This window comes from Acomys minous (genome assembly GCF_964271855.1).
Source record: "Acomys minous genome assembly, chromosome: 1".
NCBI classification, from domain to species: domain Eukaryota; kingdom Metazoa; phylum Chordata; class Mammalia; order Rodentia; family Muridae; genus Acomys; species Acomys minous.
Genome location: NC_140483.1, coordinates 20,945,362 through 20,968,802, shown reverse-complemented (window position 1 = coordinate 20,968,802; position 23,441 = coordinate 20,945,362). Strand labels below are relative to the sequence as shown.

The window sequence follows — 23,441 nt, the reverse complement described above, 5'->3', positions numbered from 1 at the left end:
GGGGCGCCAAAGCAGGAGGATCACAAATTCAAGGTTATCTTGGGGTCTGTGGTGGGATCCTATCTTAAAAAAGGAAAATAAAAAATCATGGATTACTGTAAGAAGTCATTGTGGGAACTCACTAGACATTACGATTGCATTTTACCCATTTGAAGAGGAAGCTGTATTTTCTAAACGCTGCCGTCTGAAAGTAACACAGGAGTATGCTTTTCTCATGTAGAAAGGAGAGAGGACGATTCTGAAATAAGAGGCAAGGAGAAACAGCTTCTGAAATGGCTCACGAGCAAGTATGTGCTTAGAAGCCCCGTGGAACGCGAGGCTCTAGATAGAGGTCACCTTGGAAGTTCGTGAGTGTTGCCGGTTGACTGATCCCAAATCAATGTCTAGCCTTAGTGTTACCTACCCTTCAGCTGCGAATGAGTCCTCTTGCTATATGGGCCACCTGCTCGGACTTGCTTGGTTAGAGGCAGGGAGATGCCTGGGTGGAAATAGTGGGTGGGCCGGGGAACACGCTTTGAGGGCAGGTCTCCGGCGGCTTTCCTTTTCCCTTGGCGTTTCACAGTAGCCAGTGGTGGCAGCAGGCAGCTAGGGGCCTTGGGTGGGGTCGCATTCTTCAGCCCTTGAGTACGGCTGGTGGTGTAGTTTCCCGCCTGGCTTAGGTAGGGGACTCCTTCGGCACTTGACGTCAGCCTGTGTCACAGCTCTTGGCCGCGGCTCTGACTCCATTAGCTCTAAGGACTGGTCAGCCTCGATAACGCCTCTCTTCCCCTGACCAGACCCTGAAGGCTCCTACAGCCTTTGATCCTTCAGCTCCAGCCCTTCTTTCTCTTCTTGTATCTCCTTTTTTTAAAACTACCCTTCCTCTTCCTACTCTGGACGCTCCCCAGGTGTTGAGGTGTTCCGTTTTGAGGTAGCCGGCCATTTTGCTGCATTCCTAGGTCCCTCTGGGTGCTCTGCTTCATTGACACCATCACGACTCTGCTTTCTCTGTTTTCCAAGTTGCTAGCTCAGCCCACAAGAAGAGAGAAGTTTTTTTGTTTTTGTTTTTTTTAACTGGATCTGGTGTTGCAAAGTGAGGGGGCGGGGCGGGGTGGTGGCATATGAGAATTTCCTAGCCAACCGAACAAGCAAACCTAAGCAGACTTAAAAGAGGAATGCTTGGAGCAGTCACAGCCTTTTGTTTTAGACCAGTCATAGCCATTTACAGCATTGCTCCTCAGGACCAGTCCCAGCCACTGTAGTTTGTGTTGTGTGCCAATCACAGGCTTACTTCCTTAGCTAAGCAAGTCCCAGCAATCTCTCTTCTAAGCCGCCAAGGGAAATGCATCTTCCCGGCCCATGGGGGAAGCAACTGCAAGGTCATTTAGAAGATGTAATAGCAAAAAGCCTGGAGCAAATGATTTCAAACAACCCCAGCTGATGGTGCTTTCAGGAGCCAGGGAAAAAACAGCTGTAATCTTTGCATCATTTTCTCAAGGCATCCACAGAGTTCAAAATGGCCGACGCTGGCATAAAGGCCTTTTGCTCAAGGCAGCCAGGGAATCAAGAGAATTGTCCAACAGATGCTAAATAGCAAGTCCAGTTGTCCATCCTTCAATGTCTGTGCTTTTTTTTTTTTAAATAGGAAAAGAAACATTAGAAGGAGTGCTCCTAGCAAGAACTTAAAGAATGTATCATTAGCATTAATAGTTATTTTTTGCAGGTTTTAACAGTGCTTACTTAGCACTGGCTCAGGGCCCCAGGGAGAAGTGGGTCCTTATCTTTCTCGTTAGGTTCCAAAGATCTGGGTAATTGCAGTTCTTAAGCTTATCCACTATGATAGAGTAGGAAGTCAAAGCAGAAGGGAACGTAGACCTTAAATGCATTGAGGACTTTCACAGAAACAAGTAGTCGAGTTGCTCTGTACTTCACACTCAGCAAACCCAACATAAGTATGTTATGCATGTCGTGTGTGTGTGTGTGTGTGTGTGTGTGTGTGTGTGTGTGTGATGCTATCTGATATTTATCAGCATGTTTCATGAATCTCCTGGACATTAGAATAGCTGGACCATCTATATTAGTCATAGCCAACAGAGAAGATAGTAAGATGCTCTTTCTAACTAGAGATGATGATGTTCAGGACAAACACATAGACATTTAGGGAAGGACACATGGACACCCCTTTCTTGGAAGGCACTCTCAAACTTCACCTAAGGTGTCATGTTAGTTATTTTTGTTTCCTTATGTCTAGTTCATTAAAGTCCTTTAAAAAAAAAAAAAGTACAACGTAGAAATAAAAATTAATCTGGGTGTGAAAAAGCTTATGAACTCACTCAGAAAAAGGACAGGAAATAAGTGGAGTGGTGCTGATGAAATTCTTTCACCCAGCAGTTAATGAAGTGAAGAATCCAGGGACTGAATAGGTCTTTGACGATGAGAGAGCCTGAGTGCAGTCTATGAGGACTAAGCTCCTATGCAGGAGCTTCTGCACCCTTTGGTCCTGGTATAAAATAGGCCGAGGGTTGCAAAGTGAGGACACTTTCAGGCCTATTTGCTAGTGAGTATTTTAGAGAAGACAGCTCCAGATCTTATTCCTGTAAGATCTCATCCTGATTCCAATGTGTGTGTTTTCTAAGTCTCACCAGCCCCTTTCCTCTGTTAACAGCTCTATGCTCTATCCTATGATGAATTCTGGAAGCTAAGTTGCTATTTCACACCTTTTAAAAAAAAGATTTATTTCTTTATTATGTATACATCATTTTGCCTGCATGCACACCTGCATGCCAGAAGATCTCATTATAGATGGTTGTGATCCACTATGTGGTTGCTGGGAATTGAACTCAGTACCTTTGGAAGAGCAGCCAGTGCTCTTAACCTCAAAGCTATCTCTCTACCATGGCCATGGTTAAGTGCAGAAATGGTAATCTGGCCTACTCTGCATTTTGTGGGTTATTCTTCTATTTCTTTGGGTTGAAGGTCCTTCAGTTTGAGAAGGGCTGAAAGTTTGGGAGAACTGTTTTGATTCTTGGTTCAAATTCTTCATATGCAACATTATTTCAGATTTATGCTATATTGTGTTGAGAAAATATTAACTGAAAGTCTCTCTCTCTCATGGCACTCTGCAATTCTGTTACTCAAGTTAGCAGGTTTTAGACAAAGAGCTGCTTGTTATAGAATTTTAGGAGCCTTTCAGGGATCAGTTTCTATGTCAGAATCTAGCTTACGTTTTTTTTAGAACAGGGCACTCACTATGCAGGCTGCTGGGGAGAAAAGATATCAGCGGTATTGGGCCCTGCATGGTACAATATTAACATCCAAGATAAGATGTGCCCTCTGGTGCAGCAGTGGCGTGGCTGGTAAGGGATAACCAGCTACTTTCTGATTGAATATGAGGCCTGCTTCTTAGGAGGGACTTCTTGCCTGGTAACACAGACTTGGTCAAAGGCCCATGGCTGGTGGGGGTCACAGGCCCTGGGTTAGGTCATGCTGTTGTTTTGCTATATGGTCATGTTGTCACACTTCCTTCTCAATAGTTCTATATGCAGAGTTCTGTGCTGCTCTTAATCTGGGTTAGAGAAACTTTTTGTTGCAGTGGGCAGTGGTTAAGCCAGAGACTTATAACTTGTCAAAATGTTAAACAAGTGACCATGAGTGTTCAGAACCAAATAGGACAGATATATCACCCCCAAAAGGATCATAAAATTGTATAAGGGGGAGACAGAAATATTATAGAAGCCAGAGGATTGATAATAGAGATGTGCAATGTTGTCTTCTGGACATGAAATGATTTTTGCATTCATAAACCTGCAGAAGCTGTGGTTGCCTGCGTAAGGCCTGCATAAGGCTCATCCAATCAAATTGCCAGTATGGATCGGGAAGGGGTTAATGAGACCCCATCTTTATCTAAGGGACTATTGGCTGTTGATAATTTCTAGGGGATGGATAATAATTTTTGGGATGTGTGTGGCCACTGATAGGTTAACTATATTGCAGTGAATGGCCCCACACCTCAAACTCATGTGTATACATGAGAATACTGGTAGTATTAATTGGACTCAGTGTCGTATCTATATCTATGTATGTGTATCTATGCATGAGTGTGTGTACATATGTGTGTATGAGTGTGTTTATACAGATGACATAAAGTTAAAAGAGGAACATTTTTGGAGGAAGTTAAGGTGGAGTTGGAGGGGAGAAGTGGGGGGTGGATATGATAAAAATATATTGTATAATGTGGAAAATGAAAAGTGCCATAAGAGATAGAAAATCTCATATAAATGATCATATTGGATTTGAAATCTTTCTATGAAAACGTCTCAATGCCAAATTTTCTACATAGCATCACTTGTCATGAGATAATCTCCATTTCTTCAAAAGCATGCAAAACATGAAAGGCATTATGGGAAAAGTATGATTTAGGGCATACCACTCAAAATTTATGCGGCTTCAAAATAACTAGGTATCATATTATAAAAATTATGAATAAACTAAGTCACAACACACCAAAGACTGGATTTTTATCTTTTAAAAAACCCTCTTTGGTATAAAGTTGTAAGACTGAATGACGGACATAAGACAAGTGCATCAGTGTGAGGGGGAAACAGAGACTTGGGGTGTATCTCGGTGGTAGAGTGCTTGAGCCTAGAACAAACAACACCCCAGGGCCTGAGTACCACTAAAGCAAAGCAAACCAAAGACACAAGAAGATGACAAATGACACCACCATACATCTTTCTAAGATGAAGTTCGCAGTTGGGACAAGAGGAAGAAATATCAGGTATTAATTCCTACAATGTGTTGGGTTTCTCTTTGTTGTGTACTCTGTGGTAACTGCTGGTGGTTGGTGGCAGACTGTATCCTAAGTGGCAAAGAGGAGCGAGGATGTAGTTTCTGTATTATCCTAGTTTCAGGAGCAAGTGCTGTATCGGAACTGACTCTATTAATGAACAATAGTGGTGCTAGAATTTTTGTGCCAAGTGGATATTCTGCTAGGAGCTTGACTATTGATGCCACGTATGAATAGTAAAGGCATTTCATTTGTTTATTTTGATTTAAACCGAATCATCCTTTCTGAAGCAGGTCCTGGCTTTGTCAGTTACGTTAAGACAACGACGCGGCAGAAGGCAATGTTGCTCAAAGGTGACCTGAATCATTTGGAAGCTGATGAGGTGATTTCTCAGCTGATGTATTTGGCCACACAGGGCTAAGCTGAAGATGGATCAACAGCAGATTCAATTCAGAAATCTGCTTAGGGTGATTATCAAGATGAAACAATCGTGAGAGTCTGAAAGGGACATTTCCCAGGCATGTTTCCCTGGCCTGAACAATTTTTCAGTAGAGGGCTGCAGCAGCAGCCTCTGGGTCCAGAACCAATCAGCCATGCTATAAATGTACCACCTAGACTGTGTCACTAGATGAGAGACCTCAGGGGTGTCAGAAACAAAGGCTCAAAGAGACAGATGGAGATCACGAGCTTTTGATTATGCAGAAAGGAGAAGAAAGACACATCAGGTAAGAAAGGGAGATGGTGACAAGTGGCAACATGGCAGATTTCTAAACCATTTGGCAGGTGACAATATCCCTCGTGTTGTTCACAAAGGATGCCTGGGCAGATTCTCCTCGCACAGGATAAATGCGTGGGCTTAATGCCTTAGGAGATTACATTAATCTCTCAAGAGATTTGTCCAGGATGAGATTATAAACCTAGGGCGGCTAATACCAATTCCCTAGCATCTTGCAAAGACAAACCCAAGATTTTCCTCAGCTGCTATTAGTCTCTCCGACACTATGGCATTTCTGTTATTGCCTGTGGCAACATGGAGGCCTGAGTTTTGGAGAAATGACTTTGTGTGAAAGATTTCATTTAGTTGCTGTGGCACTGGTTTGCTCTCTGTAGTTTTGTAGGTGCAGAATGAATGAAGTGACAATCTTATGTGTTCCATTAAATTCTTGGAACTCTTAAAAGGCAGGGCTTGGTCAACCCCATTAGATTTGAAGGGGCCACACCTCCCTTTGTGGACGAGGCCAAGCTTCAGATGCTGAAGTGGCCTGTCTTTACCACTTCAACAACTCCCTGGTTGAGACATGTAAAATAGGAAGTGAAGGGGGATGGATTTAGAGTCCTTTTTATTTTTCCTTACAAGGGCAAGGACATCTGACTTTAAACTTTAGTTCATTTGGATTTTACTTACAAAGGAATTCAATGTTTGGACTTCAATCTCATTTTAGAAATTCAATAATGAAGAGATTTAGTATTTAGAGTTGGGGCATCTATATGTTGTCAACATTGGCTGTTGATATTGTTTGATTTCAGTGCAGAACTTTGATGGGGCTACATCAGGTGGATTTGGATTGAGACTATAATAGAGAATGAATTTCAGATTTAGTTGTGGCATAGTCTTATAGTTGATTGATCTATTGGGACAAGATCTGCATTGACTTCTAACATTCATGGAATGCCGTGGACCTTCTCAGTTGGGTATAGGTCCTCGGGGTTGGGAGTTCTCGAAGCGTCGGTGGGTAAGAGATAGGAAAGTGACAAACAGAGACAAACTCAGGGAGGTTTGAGTCTGAGTGTCACTCATGTATCTCTTGCCCACTGACGCTTTGAGAACTCCCGACCCCGAGGACCTATACCCGACTGAGATGGTCCATGACAATGGAGGATTTATAGACATTGAAAGCTTGTTTGGAGGATCTAATAGGGGATTTAAGCTTCTCATAGACCCCTGAGTGAAGAATGGTCCTTTCTATTGGAGAAGTACATCTTTTTTGACTGAGAGTAGCTCACCTTGTGTAGGGGAAATGCACTAGGAGCAACGAGGAAGGAAGAAGATGCTGGCCTAGCCAGCCAGATCTACGGAATCAGCCTGGGTGATGGGTGGGGTGACAGGTGTAGCTAGATCATCATCATCATCATATCTGTTGTTGGAGGATTTATTTTCCAAATTGTACTGCCATATCTTGGATGATTCTAGGATTATTGATCAGAAATGATAGTTCAAAAGAACAAAAAATAGAGCTGTTTTAGGGGAAATACTTACATCCTATTCCTTTATGGAAGAAGTCTGAGTGAAAGATACGTTCCTGGCCATGCCTTGCTACAAGAGTTCTTCCTTTCAGGGTGGCCACCTCTTCTTAACTCTGGTACAAGATTGGTACCTTAAAATGTGCTTCAGTGGAAATATTTACAGTGTAGAAAACAGCAAGTGCTGCACATCATGGTTTCAGCATCCCCTTCTCTCATTCTCTCTTTGTTTAGTGTGTGTGTGTGTGTGTGTGTGTGTGTGTGTGTGTGTGTGTGTGTTGAGAATCTTGCTCTAGCCTGCTGATCATACGTTTGGGTCTGCTCTTGGCCACATGATGATGACCTTGAAAGTGAATACTCCGTACCTGTGACAGGGCACCTGACTGGTGCAGCAGCATGACCTGGGGTGGTTGATTAAATCTGTCTGTATGTAGGGATCAGTGCTAAGCCATTTTCACCAAGCCAGCCTCTTTCAGCTTTAAAGTCAGTACTTTCAACTCCATGGTTCTGCTTTTTCTTACTGGTTCAAAACTTAAAAGACAAGGAGAAAAGTATTCTGGAAAGCCTGGCAAACTCCAACATTCATATTTTTCCCCTCAAGTATCTGAGCAGTCATATGAACTTACAGTTTTCTAACACTATTTTTAAAATATTACTACTTAAATTTTTTTATTTTGAAAAATAGTCTTTTCAAAAGTTGGAAATTTATAGCATAATAATAGGTGTATTTAAAAACAACACACATAACTCAAAGAAAGTTTTATCTGCTGTCCAACATATAAGCATGATAATGAAATTCCACTGCATTTCTTACATAGGGGGGTATAACATCTTTTATTAATATTTTTGGAATACATTTATAGATTTATAGAAATGTTGAAAACCCAATACAGAGAGTTCCCGTATGCGCTTCATACAGTATTAACATCTCATGTGGTCATGGTGCATTTGTTAAAGCTACAAAACAGCACTGACGGCTTACTAGTAACTAACTTCAGTCTCCCCTTGGATCTCTACAGGTTTTGTACCAATGTTCCTCTCCTATTTAAGGATTCAACCCAGGACACTACAGCACAGTTAGTCATTGTGTCTTTTTAGTCTCCTTTGGTCTGTGACAGCGTCTCAATCTTTCCTTGTTGTTCATGACCTTGACGATATTGAGAAGTCCTCGTTGGCTATTTCATAGAAAACTGTTCACTTTGGATTTGTCTGATATTTTTCTTCTTAGAAGACTGATGTTATGGGTGTTGGAGATGAATTATTCATTGTTTTTAATACTTAAAAAACACAACAGATAAATATAGTTGCTTATACTATATAATATTGTTTTGAATTTTAAAAGTATGAAATACTATTTTACCAGCATTTTGAGAACTTGCTTTTTATCTTCAAGATTGTTTTTGAGCTCTGTCTTAAAAAAAAAAAAAAAACAACACATTTCTTTTGCTATAGTGTAACATATGCATTCCTGAAAAAAAATCTTCATGTTCTGCATGATTTGTGCACTAAAAATAACAGGGATTGTGAGATAATTAGGCCCATAGATAATTAGAGGCAGACCATTCAAAACCTATGCAGTAACACACCAGAGGACCAACATGAACAGTAACAATCTAATGACATTATTAGCACAGCAAAGGCTTCTCAGACATGTCCACTAGCCTCACAATTAGTCCTGATTTTATGGCCCTCATTGCAGGGGCCCCATGACCTTTGAGATGATTTTCTTTGAGGGCTATCATTTTTAACAGGGGCTGGGATCATGGAAACTTAAAATCTCATTGTGAGCGTAGCTTCTCCAGTCATCGATAAAATTTTGTGTTAACACAGAAATTCTTGGCAGTGTCTTCATCAGCGCTTGCAGCATCACAATATAGTTTAATACTGTGGACTGCATAGCAATGTTTGAAGCAGCTATAAAACATCTCCTGCATGTACTAACAGTGGTGAGACAGAATTCTTAGCACCTTCATTAAGGTCTTCACACTTTACAAAGAGTTTTCTTTGCTTGCAAGAAAATGTGGTCTTTATCGGTTCACCATTAACCTGCTGGGGAAGATGACATACGAATGAATACAACCCCTATGTTATATTGACACTACTCTTAATTTATGCAAAGCTTCAATTTACATATTGAAATGAGGGATGACCTAATTTGCATCCAGCCACTTGATTTGTGGCTGAACAGGATGTGTACATATCCTCCTTATGCCTTTTAGCTGAGGTAAACAATTCCTTCATATAAAAAAAGCACTTCTCAGATGGGAAGCTTGGGATTCCTTAAATATTTACCCCCTGGAAAACAAACAATGCTGCAAAGAATTTTTTTGTATATGTCATTGACGGGATTTTTTAGAGGTTATGTTGATAGAGGCAAGACTGTTGGACTATTGGTTATGAGCATCTTTAATGCCACATAGGCATCAACTTGGGGAGCAGTAGCACCATCATGATACTAAGGCATCCAGTGGATGTGGTTACATCTCCATGTACTCATTTCTATGTCCTTTACTGTCTTGTGGTTTAAGTAAAAATGTTTCCCTTTTTCGGTTTGGCCTCTTTCTAGGTGCTCTCTAGGTTTTAGAAATACTATGGCTAGCATATTAATTGTAATATATTCTAACGGGTTACTTCTAGGGGAAAATAATATTTTAAGTCTGTTTTATGGTTATTTTATATCAACAAAGATATTAAACTCCAACTAATTCTAAAAGGTGTATGTGTATATGTCTAGGATTTTAGTTTAGGCAATCATATGCAGAACTTGTACACTTCTACTCTTTTTCTGATCATTGGATCATTTATTTCTTGTCTTACTATACTGAATTGCGCAATCTACATAACAAACATCTTGTTCCTCCAAAGGGGTAGTTCTAAAATTTCATTGTGTATGGTGTGGTGTGGAGTGGAGTGGAGTGGTGTGTGTGTGTGTGTGTGTGTGTGTGTGTGTGTGTGTGTGTGTGCGCGCCCATGTACATTTCAAGGCCAGAGAAAGATGTTGGGTGTTCTCTCTCTCTCTCTCTCTCTCTCTCTCTCTCTCTCTCTCTCTCTCTCTCTCTCTCTGCTTTATTCCCTTGAGTAGTCAGGGTCTCTAACTGGACACAAGGCTGGCTAGTTTTCTCAAGGGATGCTGGCCAGAGATCTTCAAGGATTCATACATGCAGGGCCATGCCCAATATTGTACATGGGTGATAAGGATTCAAACTCAGATCCTTATGCTTGCCTAGCAATTGTTCTCACAGAACCATCTCCAAGCCCTCAATTTTTTTTTTCAGGTTCAGCTTTTTATTGAGCAGGTTAACAAGAGGTTTAGTCAAAAAGACCAAGGCCCATGTCATCATCAGACTCCTCAGATTCTTCCTTCTTTGCTTCCACTTTCTTCTCCTCAGCTGGGGCAGCGGCGGCGGCTGGCGCAGGGCCTCCAGCTGGTGCAGCTCCGGCTGCTGGAGCTGGCCCACCAGCCCCTACATTGCAGATGAGGCTCCCAATGTTAACATTGGCCAGGGCCTTTGCGAACAGGCCAGGCCAGAAAGGTTCAACGTTGACACCGGCTGCTTTAATGAGGGCATTGATCTTATCCTCCGTGACCGTCACTTCGTTGTCGTGAAGAATGAGGGCAGAGTAGATGCAGGCGAGCTCGGAGACGGAGGCCATGTTGTGCACTGCCGGCATGGTGCTAGTCGCTGGATGAAGTGAGGGCCTCACCCCAACGCGGCCTTAGCTTCCTCGGAAGAACTGAGCACCTTGGCTTTTTTTAATAGAGTTTTAGTTGAAACTTTTATTTTTAATTTAATAAGAATAGACAAACATGAATTTTTAAACTCTAAGACATTTTAAACAGATGATTTTAAAATGATTCCTTTGAATGATGTTTTGATGTTGCTCTCTAAGTCAATCAAGGTGGTATACATTACATTGATAGATTTCTCCAATTTTCTGAGGAAAGCCTTTGACAGGTAAATGCTAATCATTTTACCTTGTCCAACATAACTCACTGTAGCTGGCTACCTAGAACAAATTCTGACTTATTGCAGAAACCCATGGGAATTACTCAGGCAATCAATCCGGTTGCATGGCATGGACAGCTACCCCTCAGTCACGTCAGTGGACAGCTGGCCTCACTCCTACTGTGAATGCTTACATGCCTTGTCTTGCCAAAGCTTGCTGAGTTGTTTAGCTTTCACTGCAAAGCTTGAAGTTAAGCTTCTCACTCTACTAGGGAATTGCTGCCATAAATGCTGAGTTGTCATGTCTTATTGCTGATGTGTCATGGACGCCAGCCACACTGGGGGGGGGGGGGAAGCCTTGTAAGCTCATAGCTGTAGAGTAGGCATCTCTCTAACAAAGCTTGATGTTCAGTCCTATGAGTGACCTCAGCAAATGTTGGCCAAACCAAGTGTATAGGTTCTGCAGACCCATTTGCTTTTGTTTGTTCCGGTCATACTTAGAAATGAGTCTTGATTTTTTATGTGTAGTTTGGTTATATCATATTTTATTTCTGTTTTTTTCATAGACAAAACTCATAGGTGACCAAGAAGAGACTTGATACCCTAGGATCATATACAGGGGGAGGAGGTCCCCCTCAGTCACAGTCATAGGGGAGGAGAGTAAAGGGAAAATGGGAGGGAGGGAGGAATGGTAGGATAGAAGAGATGGGATAATAATTGAGATGTAATATGAATAAATTAATAAAATATATTTTAAAAAACTCATAGGTGAGATAGAGTTTAAATTCTCTAGTGTTATTTTATTTGGATTCTGAATTAACTTATTATGATATTCTTAAGATAAGCCATTTTATTTCTTCTTGGCAATTTTCTAACATCCATGTTTGTCTTATTTTAATTGTCAAAGAACAGTTGCATATGTTTTAGAGTGCAAAGATACTTTTAGATACACCTTATAGAATGACCAAACCAGGCTAATCTCACACCCATCACTTACAATGTCTACTATTCCTTATGGCATTCTTTTTCATTATTTTAACTTCTAACACACACACACACACACACACACACACACACACACACACACACACACACACAAACTGACGATCTCTAATTTTACATCTTGTCCTGATTAGCAAGCTTCTTGTCATGGATTAGGCATGGAGTTTTTTTCTACACATCGTTCCTATTTTTTTAAAAAAAATCTGTCTACTGTTGTCACCCATAAAGTTTTCTATTACTTCTTTGATTATTTCCTTACCCATAATATAAATATATTTTCTTCAAAATAATTGCTTTTTCAGTCTGAAGATATGACTTGGCAGTTAAGAGCATTGGTTGCTTTTCCAGAGGACTCATGTTCAGTTTCCAACATCTACATAGTAGTTCACTACTGTCTTCAGAGATTCCCGCTTCTTACCTTCACAGGTATCAGGGATGCACATGGTGCACATGGGCGCGCGCGCGCGCATACACACACACACACACACACACACACACACACACACACACACATTACATGTATATACATATATGTATATATATCTATTGTATCATAAATAAAATATATATTACATGTAATAAGCTTTAAAATTTGAAACATTTTATTATTTGCTTCTCCAAGCTGCATATAACCAAAGTGTCTTAATTAAACACTTCTTCTTTCTCATGTAGCTCAGGCTAGCTTAGAACTTACAATCTCGTGGGAAAAGACTCTAAACCCTTGACCCTCCTGCCTCTATTTCCTCAGTGCTGGCATTACAGGCATGCCTCACCATTACAAGCTTTCCCCATTTGCTCTTAAATTCCTAAGACAGGCATATCAGTATTTGTTAAATGAGCTGCTTCCTGTTCATGTGGATGCTCTTACTGTTTCTCTAGCAACAGTGAGAAAGGAGCAGGAAATACTGGCAGGGCATGTCAGTAATTTATCATCATGGCTAGAAACCTGGGTATCTACAAACTCTTGGGGTAATATCCTACTTGTTGGGCTAAAGGAATCTTCCTGCTTCAGTCTGTGAACAGAGGACTCTGGGCTTAGAGCTTGGATGAGGGAGTGAGGAGTGAGGAGTGAGGTCCGGTCCCAGAGACCCCCAGTTAACTCTGCTGCCTCATGCTGTACCACAGATTTCCATTATCCTTCACTTTAGGGTGCACCAGCGCAGTTTTGCAGCAGCCCTTCCCTGCACATGTTTTGGGTTATGATATATTCTACTGATGTATGTTTCCTGGCTTCTGGATTTCAGAGCATTTGTTTTCCTTTCTGCTGATAAAACTCTCTCCCCCCCCCCACCCCAGGCACCATATTGATCTACTTTTTAGAAATATGTTTTCCAACATTTGTAGGGATTTAAGTGGGAAGAAGATATTGGCATCTGTGCTTAGTCCATTACTCCTTAAATTTGTCTCTAAATTTTTTTTCTGTGATTTCTTTCTTCAGTTATGACTTCATTTATTCACTCTACAACTCTGGTCCAAGATTTGTATCAGTTGTCTTTCAGGGATATAGTACTGTTACTCACAAGTAAAAGGGTGAGAATTTTTCTTATTTTTCATAACATACATGCTCCTTCTTATTTGTAGCACTTTTTTTTTAACCTTAGAGGCCCAACCTGTGTTAGAGACTAATCACCAAATAAGTGAAAGTCACTGATGTAGGTGTAAACACTCACATAGTGCTTGATGTAAAAGATACTTAGATACTTTGATACCTTCATATGCTGCTCTCTGATGACTCCAAATTTGGTCAGGTTTCCACCCTCATCAATGGTACTGGTGTGTCTCTCATGACTGTCTCCTCTGAGTCCTTGCTGCTCTGCCTAGCTCTGACATGTGTCACATTTACCATAATTTGTCTGGCTAATTGCTTCAGAGTCTGATCTTTAGCAGAAATTCCTAACATTTGTCATGGTGAAATTGATGCAAAATTCATTAGGTCTGTGCATTTATAATTTCTCTTACTTTAATAAACCCTTATACTTCTTCCATTAAAAATTATAAAAACACTTATTTGAGCATATCATTTCCTTATTTATAAACCTGCAAAGTCTCTCAATTGCTTAAAGTAAAATGGCCTTAGGAGTAATATTTTTATAGATAATTTTATTAAGCGGTTTATATAAGTAGTTGAAATAGTATAATAATATATTATTGGTACAAACGCAATAATTTTGCTGGTAAAATAGAATGATAGTTCTAATGGTGACTAGGAAGTGGAAAATATGAAATAAATTCTATATCAATGACTTGATTCAGTAAGATGGAGTGAGTAAGAGAATGAGTTGGTACAATCCATAGAATTTTGCTTGCCAGTCAGTGACATTTTGGACTATAAATACGTTGATTCACTAAAACGGACTATTGTGACCAGAGGAGGTCAAACAAGGTTTTGAAGTTTGTGTATAGAAATAAAATTTGGAGGTTGGTGACTATGATATTATTCCATGGTAGTTAGTTTTAATTGTTGACTTAGTACAATCCAGAATCACCTGGGAAGAGAGTCTCAATAAAGAATTGTCTTGATCAGGTTCGTCTGTGAGGGTTTGACTGAGGTGGGAAGACTGCCCACTGTGAGTGGCACAATTCCCTGGGCAGGGGAGACTGAACTACGTGAGAATGGAGAAGGTGAGCTGGGAACAAGCACGTGTGCATCTGTGGCTGTGTACCTGGCTACGGTTGTGTCCGCCATGGCTCTGTTCCTGGCTACGGTTGTGTCCGCCATGGCTCTGTTCCTGGCTACGGTTGTGTCCGCCATGGCTCTGTTCCTGGCTACGGTTGTGTCCGCCATGGCTCTGTTCCTGGCTACGGTTGTGATAACGACCAACTCCCTTGAGCTCCTGCCAATGTTTCTTTTCTGTCACGATGAACTGTAACCCAGAACTCTGAACTAAAACAAACCCTTTCTCTCTCAGGTTGCTTTTTTCAGGGTATTATTTTTTTTAATCATAGCAACAGGAAAGGAAAATAAGACGCTCTTGAGCCTCTCACTTCAGTCTTTGCGGCTCAGTTTAAGTGCTGTTTCTACATAAGGTCCTATGCCTTTTCTGGCAGGTTTCCTATGTAAGAACACAAGGATGGTTTTTGGCAAGTGATGATCCATCTGTAACCCAGGTCTTAGGTCCAGGGCATTGCTACAAAGGTATTTCTATTTTCCCAAGCTCTTTGAGATATAAATATGATATGCCAACTTAAATGTGTACATTAAGGAAAAGGGATTTGTATATAACCCACTTTTGAAGCTCCGAGTCTGGGAAGAACGCTGGTGACTGATGAGTTCAGAGACTCACTGTGATTGTCTCTCATAATTGGGAGTCAAAATCGCAGTGGTGGGACCAAACATCACTTCTGAGGCCTTCAAATTTGTTCACTTTTAAAAAACAGTGTGCAAGTATTCAAGAAAGAGTTAGGAACTGTGTTGAATGTTGGCAGGCATTGCATAAGATTAGAAAACCCCAGAAAAACCTGTTATTAAATGTAATTAGAGAGAGATGCTTATGTTGTCTCCCTGTCAACTGATGGAGGCCAGACTCTGAAATCTTTGGGTTAAGGAGGAAGAGATGAAACACCGAAGGTTGTGGTTACAAATAACCTTTCTACCTTCTTCCTTTACCCCCTGTCTTTACCTTCTTTCTCTAAGATGCAATGTTTATTATAGTTTTGGTGTTTGGGGAAGAGATAGAGTGAAGATGAAAGTAATGATGTGTAAGGGAGAAAGAAACACACATGGGAAAATTCATTAGATGATGGACCACCTGGACCTGTTGCAAAGCTGTGAGATTGACCTTAGAGGTCTTCAGCAATGGTTTAGATCTTATGGGGAGGCAGAAAGGCTGATGGATTTTTACAGTGGAAAGATACAGAGTGGTGTCAGCCAAGCTTCAATGTGAGAAAGACAAAACTCATAGTGATTTAATCTAAACGTAAGACTGAGAATCCTTTAAGCAAATATTCAGGTAGATAATAGCCAAGGGCTGACACAATGGCTTCATAATAAGATGTACAGGTTCAACCCATTTTTATTGCTTTGCCAGCCTCCACATGCATCTTGGCCATTGTCAGGTAAAGTTGACTGCTCTGCCTCCAGTCAGCATGTATGAATGCTAGCCAGAAGGGTAAAGTAGGGGTTTGAGAGAGAAGCCACGTGTCTTCATTGTAAAGGGCTCAATCTGGAGGATGTCTCTATTCTGTACAAATCTCATTCCAACCTGCAGCTGAGGTTAAGACATCTAGTGTTTGGTAGGAAGAGAGTGCACCGGACCAAAAGTGCTATTACTGACTGAATGCTCCTCTGCTTCAGGGGATACAGTGTTTTTCTCTAGTTCCTCAATGAGAGGGTGACTCATGAATGGAATGAAGGAATGGATGAGACTGTGAAGGTTGCAGGAGCAAGGTGAAGGAGCACAGTGTTCAACTAGAAGATGGAGCTAAGTAGAGAACTGCTTAACTACTTACCTGTTGCTAGGCAGTGTGGAAGGACCACTTAGGCTCCGTGAACAAAGAAGCAAATGTCGACCATCCTGACTCCTCCCTGAAGCTTCCACATTAAAAACAACAAAACAAAATGAAACCAACCAACCAAACAAACAAACAACCCCCCTCAAAACAAAACAAAAAACCCAACTCAACCCAAAAGCAACCCAGTCTGTTTCATGAGATTGACCACAATGGTAAATTTGGGATAGGTCACGTGTTCCATTCAGTCAAAGGTCCCTGGTAAGTCTATGCAGTTGGGCAAGAAAAGTTTGTTCTTGGTGATGGGAACACAATGCTTGTTTTCTAAATTTCCCAGTATGTAAAAGAGCAGCTTCTGGAAGAGGTTGGCAGATGCTGGAGATGCAACCACCGTATGCACACACAGGAACACACTCAGCCGTTAAGCTAAAATTTTCCATTATTTTCTCTGGATAGATAGGCAAAGCGGAGCCCTGGGAAGCTTCCTCATTTTTCCTGTCACAAAGAAACTGGTGATTCAGGGGTCACAGGAGTTTGTAATAAATAACCCACATTGATTTCTCTGTTTTCCAGAATGATGTTTGCTTCCCTGCCTCCCAGTGGTCTGACGTTTACCCCAAGAGGCAGTGTTAGGAAATCATTTACAAAGTGGTACAGCCTCTCCGTCTGCTATAGTTATAAATCTAAGGATGAGCTTGGCCAAGGATCCAGGACTTCTCGTCCTTGATCTTTCAGACAAAACTGTGTCCTGGGAAACCCAGCAGCACTGACAGCCGTGGAGAAGCTACTGTGGTGCTTCCTGGTCATGACCAGCTTCCCTCAGGCTTCTGGCCTTGAAGGTAGGAGCTATTATAAAGATTTAACCTGGGGGGATAAGGCTGGGAGCCTCATACTTTACATACAGAACTAAGGAGCAGCATCAGCTGTAGAGATGTATTTGTGTAACCTGGGAAAGGGCCAGATGTCTCTTGATCCCAAACTCGGGCTTGTAAGTAGGGGGTAAATCTGTTATCTGAGAAACCGCTCACTTGCTAGGTTTTCTGTCTCACAGACATGTCTAAAAAGTCCTTTGTGTTTCTTGAAAAGTCAGATGCTTCCTATGTATCCCTGGAAGCACAGTGCAAGAAGCCAATGAGCGTCTTCACTGTCTGTGTCCATAGCTACACTGGTCTGAACACAGATTGCAGCTTCAGCATCTTCGTGTATGCCACCAAGAACTCTAACGGCATTCTCATACTTTGGACTAACAATAAAGGCTACACTGTTAGAGTGGGTGGGTCTGAAGTACTATTCAAAGTTTCTGAGATTCCTGAAGCTCTAACACACATCTGTGCCAGCTGGGGGTCTGCTACAGGGATTGTAGACTTCTGGGTTGATGGTAAACCCAAGGTCTGGAAGAATCTGCCAAAGAGCTAACTGTGGGGACAAGTGCAAGCATCATCCTGAGGCAGGGGCAGGATTCGTATGGTGGTGGCTTTGATGAAAACTAGTCTTTTGTGGGAGAGATTGGAGATGTGGATATGTGGAACCTTGTGCTAGCTACAGAACAGATGAACGTTGTATGTGTTAGTGGGATACCCACCCCTAATGCGTTGAACTGGCAGAGAGTGAGTTATAATGCACAGGGTGACGTGTATACCAAGGATCAGCTGTTGTGAGCTCCGAGGCACCTCCCAGGATTACATCCTATCCCTTGTCTCTGGTTATGGACATTTTAGCCACAACAGACACTGTAGGTCTGTTCTGTGAATATTGGCCTTTCACTTCCCTGGTTGACCTTCCTTAGCACCAGAGCATGTAATTTAAGTGTACGGCTTAGCAGCATGTCCATCCCACTAGGAATCTTTATCAAGGAGAGTCAGAATTACACTAGTTTTTGTCTATACATATTTTAGTAGAAAGAGTTTTAGGCACAATCTCTCACCTTCACAGAGATGAGAAACAGACACTCAGAAAGGAGAGCTAAGTTTTTTACTTTTTTGTTTTTTGTTTTGGAATGTCATACATGAATGGTGAATTTACATTATTTCTATTCCTTCCTCTCCAAATCCTGGTCTGTCCACCACCACCCCAATTCCCTCTCAAACTCACGACATCTTATTATTAGCTTTATATGCACAAACATAAGACATGTAATATCATTTATGTATCTATGTATCTATTCATCTATCTTATCACCATCATCTATCTCTTTACTTATCTATCGTCTACCCATAAATCATCTAGCCTAATGATTCCACTTAGTGTGGTTTGTATGTTATTGAGGACTTGGGACTGGATAATCTATCAGGAGGCTCGTCCCTGATAGATCCCTGAAGAAAACTGATTCTTCTTTGCCCATCAGTCATTGATTACCTACAGCTCTTCATATAGCGGTGGGACCTTGTGAAAATTGCTCCATCCATGTTGCATGTCAACTGGTGTTATCATTATTCAGGTCTTTTTTTTTTTTTTTTTAGGCCACCCGGAGTGATGCAGCATGGGCTACACTGGGCTCAGAGTTAGTTCTGATCTGGAATAAAATCTATACTTGGACTTCTCAGGACTATGAGTCAATAAAGACACCTTTGGCTTGAGTGGGTTTGAGCAATTTCATGACTAACTTCATTATTGACCCTCTGGAATCAAGAGTCTAAGTTCAGGCTGACTGTCACTGCCTTGCAGGAGCACATTGGTGTTCCTCCACCCTCTGCTGCTGGAATCGTTTGTGAAGAGGCGCTTTGAGATAAACAGCCTGTTTTGGAGGTAGCTGATCATTCACGGGGTTCAGGTGTGAGGTTCTGATACTCTCACTTTTACGCTTCTAATTTGAGAACAAAAATCTAAAGATCTTTGGGATTCGTGACTCCATAATCAAGTCCAGTGATGGACTATGTTTGTTTCAGTCTATTTGGCTGCTCAATAGAAACAGACCCCTCAGCGTTGCTGGCTGGCACCAGAGGTATCCTTTCCCATGGTCTTTCAGAGATGGGTGAACAATGAAGGTATTCCATAAGACCTTATCCAGGGTTGCAGAAGGGGCTCATTAAATCATCATTTTAGGCAAGGCAAATGGCTCTAGGATCAGGCTCATGTCCTGGTTTTATAACTTACAATTATGTGACATCTTTGACTCAGTTTTCTTACCTATAAATTGGGAGAGATAATTTAGTCCACTTAAAGGGTCATTGTAAGAGCCAGATATGATTACACAAATAATACACTCTTGTCTATTACTTTTAGTCAGCATTGTACTATATGCCTAAACAGTGTACACCCTGAAAATACTGCTACTGGAATTTGTCTAGGTTGGCAGTAAGTGAGTTTCTGATTTGCTGTGAATTCAGTTCAGACCATTAGGAGGATGAACAGAGTGTCTTTAAAGAAATTATTTATGAATATCGATTTCCCTAATTGACCTTTGATAACCATTTAGAGGCACAAGAGTTAAGGAAATACATTCTTAGGCAAAACTGTGAGTGCAGATAATTCTCCATTGTCCAATTAGGGCAGATCCATACACCCTGACACTCAGCTAAGTGGGAGAGAGGGTTGATGCTCTTTTCTAGTTAACGAATCTAACCAGGAGATATGTCTTAATTATAAAAGGCTGCCCCAACTCCAGAGGGATGTGGGATGAGCTAATATGTTCTTCAGAATTCAATTATGGGTACCTTGCTACACACAGTCTAGTGGAGAGCCTCTGGCCCTGATGATTTTATCCAGGGAAATTTTAACATGTAGTATTTGCATTCAGTGTGGAATAAAAAAAATCTTAATAAGTATCTCTATAGTGCTTAGATTTAAGCAATTTACCTTTCTGGTGGATACTTTGATGTAATCATCTTAGAAAACGAATTCCTAGATCCCTGATGAATTGCCATAGAATATGAAGTTGTTAGATGTAATCTAATAATGATGTCTGCTGAGGATGATTTTGGCTTGGGACTGTTGGTGCTGTCACTTTTATTTATTTATTTATTTATTTATTTATTGTAAGTGGATAATACAGATCTTCCATGGTGACCACTTCTAGGTGATATTGGCAATGGTGTGCTATCGCATTGGTCTTCCCAGGGATCATGCATCAAGCTCACCCAGGAGCATGAAGGTGCAAGTTAAAAAGCCAGCCAGCCCCATTCTGTCAGAGGTCTAGAGGAAGAGAATAGGGCAAAAGAGGGAGGGAGGGTGGGAATGGGAAGATACAAGTGAGGGGATAACAACTGGCATGTAATCTGAATAAATAATAATAACAGTTAAAAAAAAAAGACTGAGAGCCTGCTTTACTTAAACTGTGATATTAAAACTAGGCTATGGTTAGAATGATGATTATGTTGGTAATGCACTTGTCTTGCAAGCCTGAGGACCTGAGTTCAGTCCCCAGAGCCTGCACAAAGTTTCCAGGAATGGTGGGACATGCTTGTAATCACAACACAGGGCATGTAGAAACAAGAGAATCGCTGAAACTCGCTGGCTAGCCAGTCTAATCTAATTGATAAGCCCCAGATTAATGGGAGGCTCTGCTTCAAAATAAGCAGATGGTATTCCTGATGATGACCCCTGGGATTGTTTTCTGGCTCCTTACACACATGTGTAAGCACATGCAAACACAACTGCACACACACACATACCTGCATATATATTAATATGGGCAAACATATATAGGTGCCCATAAAATAAAGGCAAAAATGATATGCGTCATTTACAAGAAAGTAAATTAAGTAGACTTCTTTGCTTTTTCCTACAGAAAATAGAGACTCCTAGTTCAGATTTTCAGACAAGACCTGGTGAGACATTGTAGTTCATTTACAGGCTAAATCCAGAAGACTGAGCAATAGCACAGGTCAGAGCACCTAAGGATGGCTGACTATTCAAAGATGTCTCTTTTGTAATTGAAAATTGCTGTTTGGTACAAAGGTTAGGACTAACTCTGGCAGCATCTAAGCACCAGATGTAACATGGCGCTGTACAGTTCAGGAGCCTGGCATATCCCTGTGTCAGGCAGAAATACAGTATCACTGGTCATTCAAGAGGCTTTGCATGTTCTCCAAGAAGAGGCCTCATGAAGATGTCATGGTCAAGCCTGGGATTTATAGTCATGCAGATGTGTGCCTGGGACCCAGCTCTTTGGTGAGATCTGGTCTGTCTAGGGCCTGGAAGAGGGAGTACAGATCTCCTCTAAGTTGGCAATAGAGTCTGACAGACATAGATTTGTAATGCAAGTTGAGAAAGTTAGTAGGACATTAAATTTATGAGGTTTTGCCCTGTGGTTTTTACTACTTCCAATCTTGGTTGTTCCAGTGAAGCAAAGCTTAGCAAAGAAAGCAAGTGACTCCAGATTATTAATCAGAAACAACAAAAATCCCCACTCAAACCAAGTTTTACTAACATGGTTTTGGTCCCGAGAATCCTCTGAAAAGAAGAGAAGTGATGCTTTGATTTCTAAGTAACTCCATCCCAAGACAACTTACTTTGCCTCTGATGGGCTGGCCTGGTAACCTGCCGGGATTGCTTTCCTTCAGTTTCCTGGCTCGATCTCATCTGAGGATATCTGTTCATTTTACCTGGACCAGAAAGTAAGCTAAGTGGGCTTATTTGTTTTTTCCTACAGAAAATGGAAACTCCTAGCTTAATTTCCCTGGATGCCTGGCCCAGTGATGCACTGTAGTCTACTACTACGGAAATCATTGCCTCTGGGATGTTGCTCAGGAGTGCAGGCTCACTGGCTTCAGAGCAGCTGGGAGTCAGAGTCGGAGAATGTAGAGCATCACATGACCGGTGTGCTTACAGAACTCCTCGTATCTGCCGGATGTTCTTAGCTCCCAATAAGCTTCAAGGCAGGTGGCTGTCTTTAAAGAAGGGTATAGAGCAGATAGACTTAGGAAATGTCCCTGGCCCAGCTGTGGTGCATTCTCCATGTCATGGGAAAACATATAAGTGAACTCATAATGTCCCATTAAGATTCTGAGGGTAAACTGGGCGGTGGTGGTGCATGCCTTTAATCCCAGCACTCAGGAGGCAGAGGCGAGTGGATCACTGTGAGTTCGAGGCTAGCCTGGTCTACTGATGGGGGCGCTTTCAGCAAATATGGCCATTTGGACCTCTTGTGTTCTACTTGACAAAAACCTCTCCTGCTGCCTCCCTTTCGGAGAACTCTCCAGAAGACCTCCTGTCTCCAGCTTCCTCAATAACCAGATAGAGATCTGTTTCACCTAGGTTAGCTCTGGTCCTACTGTCCTGTCTCCAGCTTCCTCAGTAACCAGATAGAGATCTGTTTCACCTAGGTTAGCTCCGGTCCTACTGTCCTGTCTTCAGCTTCCTCAATAACCAGATAGAGATCCGTTTCACCTAGGTTAGCTTTGGTCCTACTGTCCTATCTTCAGCTTCCTCAATAACCAGATACAGATCTGCTTCACCTAGGTTAACTCCAGTCCGTTTGCGCAGGGCTACCTGACCATGAAGGGAACATTGTGGTATGCAGCAGCAGGGGGCTGACCTCACTCTCATCCTAGTTCCTCTCTGCCCCCACCCCACATCCTGCCTTGTGCTTATAAGCAGCCTGAGGAAAATAAAATTTTGTCAGCTTGATCAGACTCTTTGACTTGCTGTCCGTTCCTTGCGTCTCATGTCCCCCCCCCATTCTCTCCCTAGGGGTCCGTGGGTCTCAGTGGACTGTCCGGCGGGTCTGGACAGTCTACAAAGCTAGTCCAGCACAGCCAAGGCGACACAGAGAAACCTTGTCTCAAAAACAAAGAAACAAAGAAACAAACAACCCCCCCAAAGATTCTGAGAGTGCCAACTGCCTAATCACAGGTAAGAGTCCTCATAACATTTAAAAGTACCCTATTTTTTCAAAAATGTATTTTACTTTGAAATTAAATATAATTATATCACTTCTTTACCTTTCTCTATCCAACCTTTTCCATACACCCCCTTGCTTGTTCTGAAATGTGTGGACTCTGTTTCTTTAATTATCATTTTACACATGCGCGCGCGCACACACACACACACACACACACACACACACACACACACACATCTATCTATCTATCTATCTA

The 23,441-nt window shown here is 41.6% G+C and overlaps 1 protein-coding gene and 1 long non-coding RNA gene across 3 annotated transcripts in view; one reads left to right on the top strand and one right to left on the bottom strand.

The window, feature by feature from the left end:
• LOC311597270 overlaps positions 1 to 22,956 on the top strand; it is a 42,033-nt gene extending 19,077 nt beyond the window's left edge. Inside the window, exons 2-4 of one of the 2 annotated variants that reach the window (XR_014779161.1) lie at positions 16,978 to 17,243; positions 18,864 to 19,149; positions 21,995 to 22,956. This is a non-coding gene — a long non-coding RNA (uncharacterized lncRNA). Of the gene's footprint in view, positions 1 to 16,977; positions 17,244 to 18,863; positions 20,551 to 21,994 lie in introns of those variants that run through there. The other variant, XR_014779162.1, reaches the window with a different exon arrangement.
• LOC311593227 (large ribosomal subunit protein P1-like) lies at positions 10,269 to 10,749 on the bottom strand. Its single transcript, XM_084774422.1, has one exon. The coding sequence runs from the start codon at positions 10,676 to 10,678 to the stop codon at positions 10,316 to 10,318; it is 363 nt and encodes a 120-aa protein (XP_084630548.1). The 5' UTR covers positions 10,679 to 10,749; the 3' UTR covers positions 10,269 to 10,315.
• Positions 22,957 to 23,441: the final 485 nt, after the last annotated feature.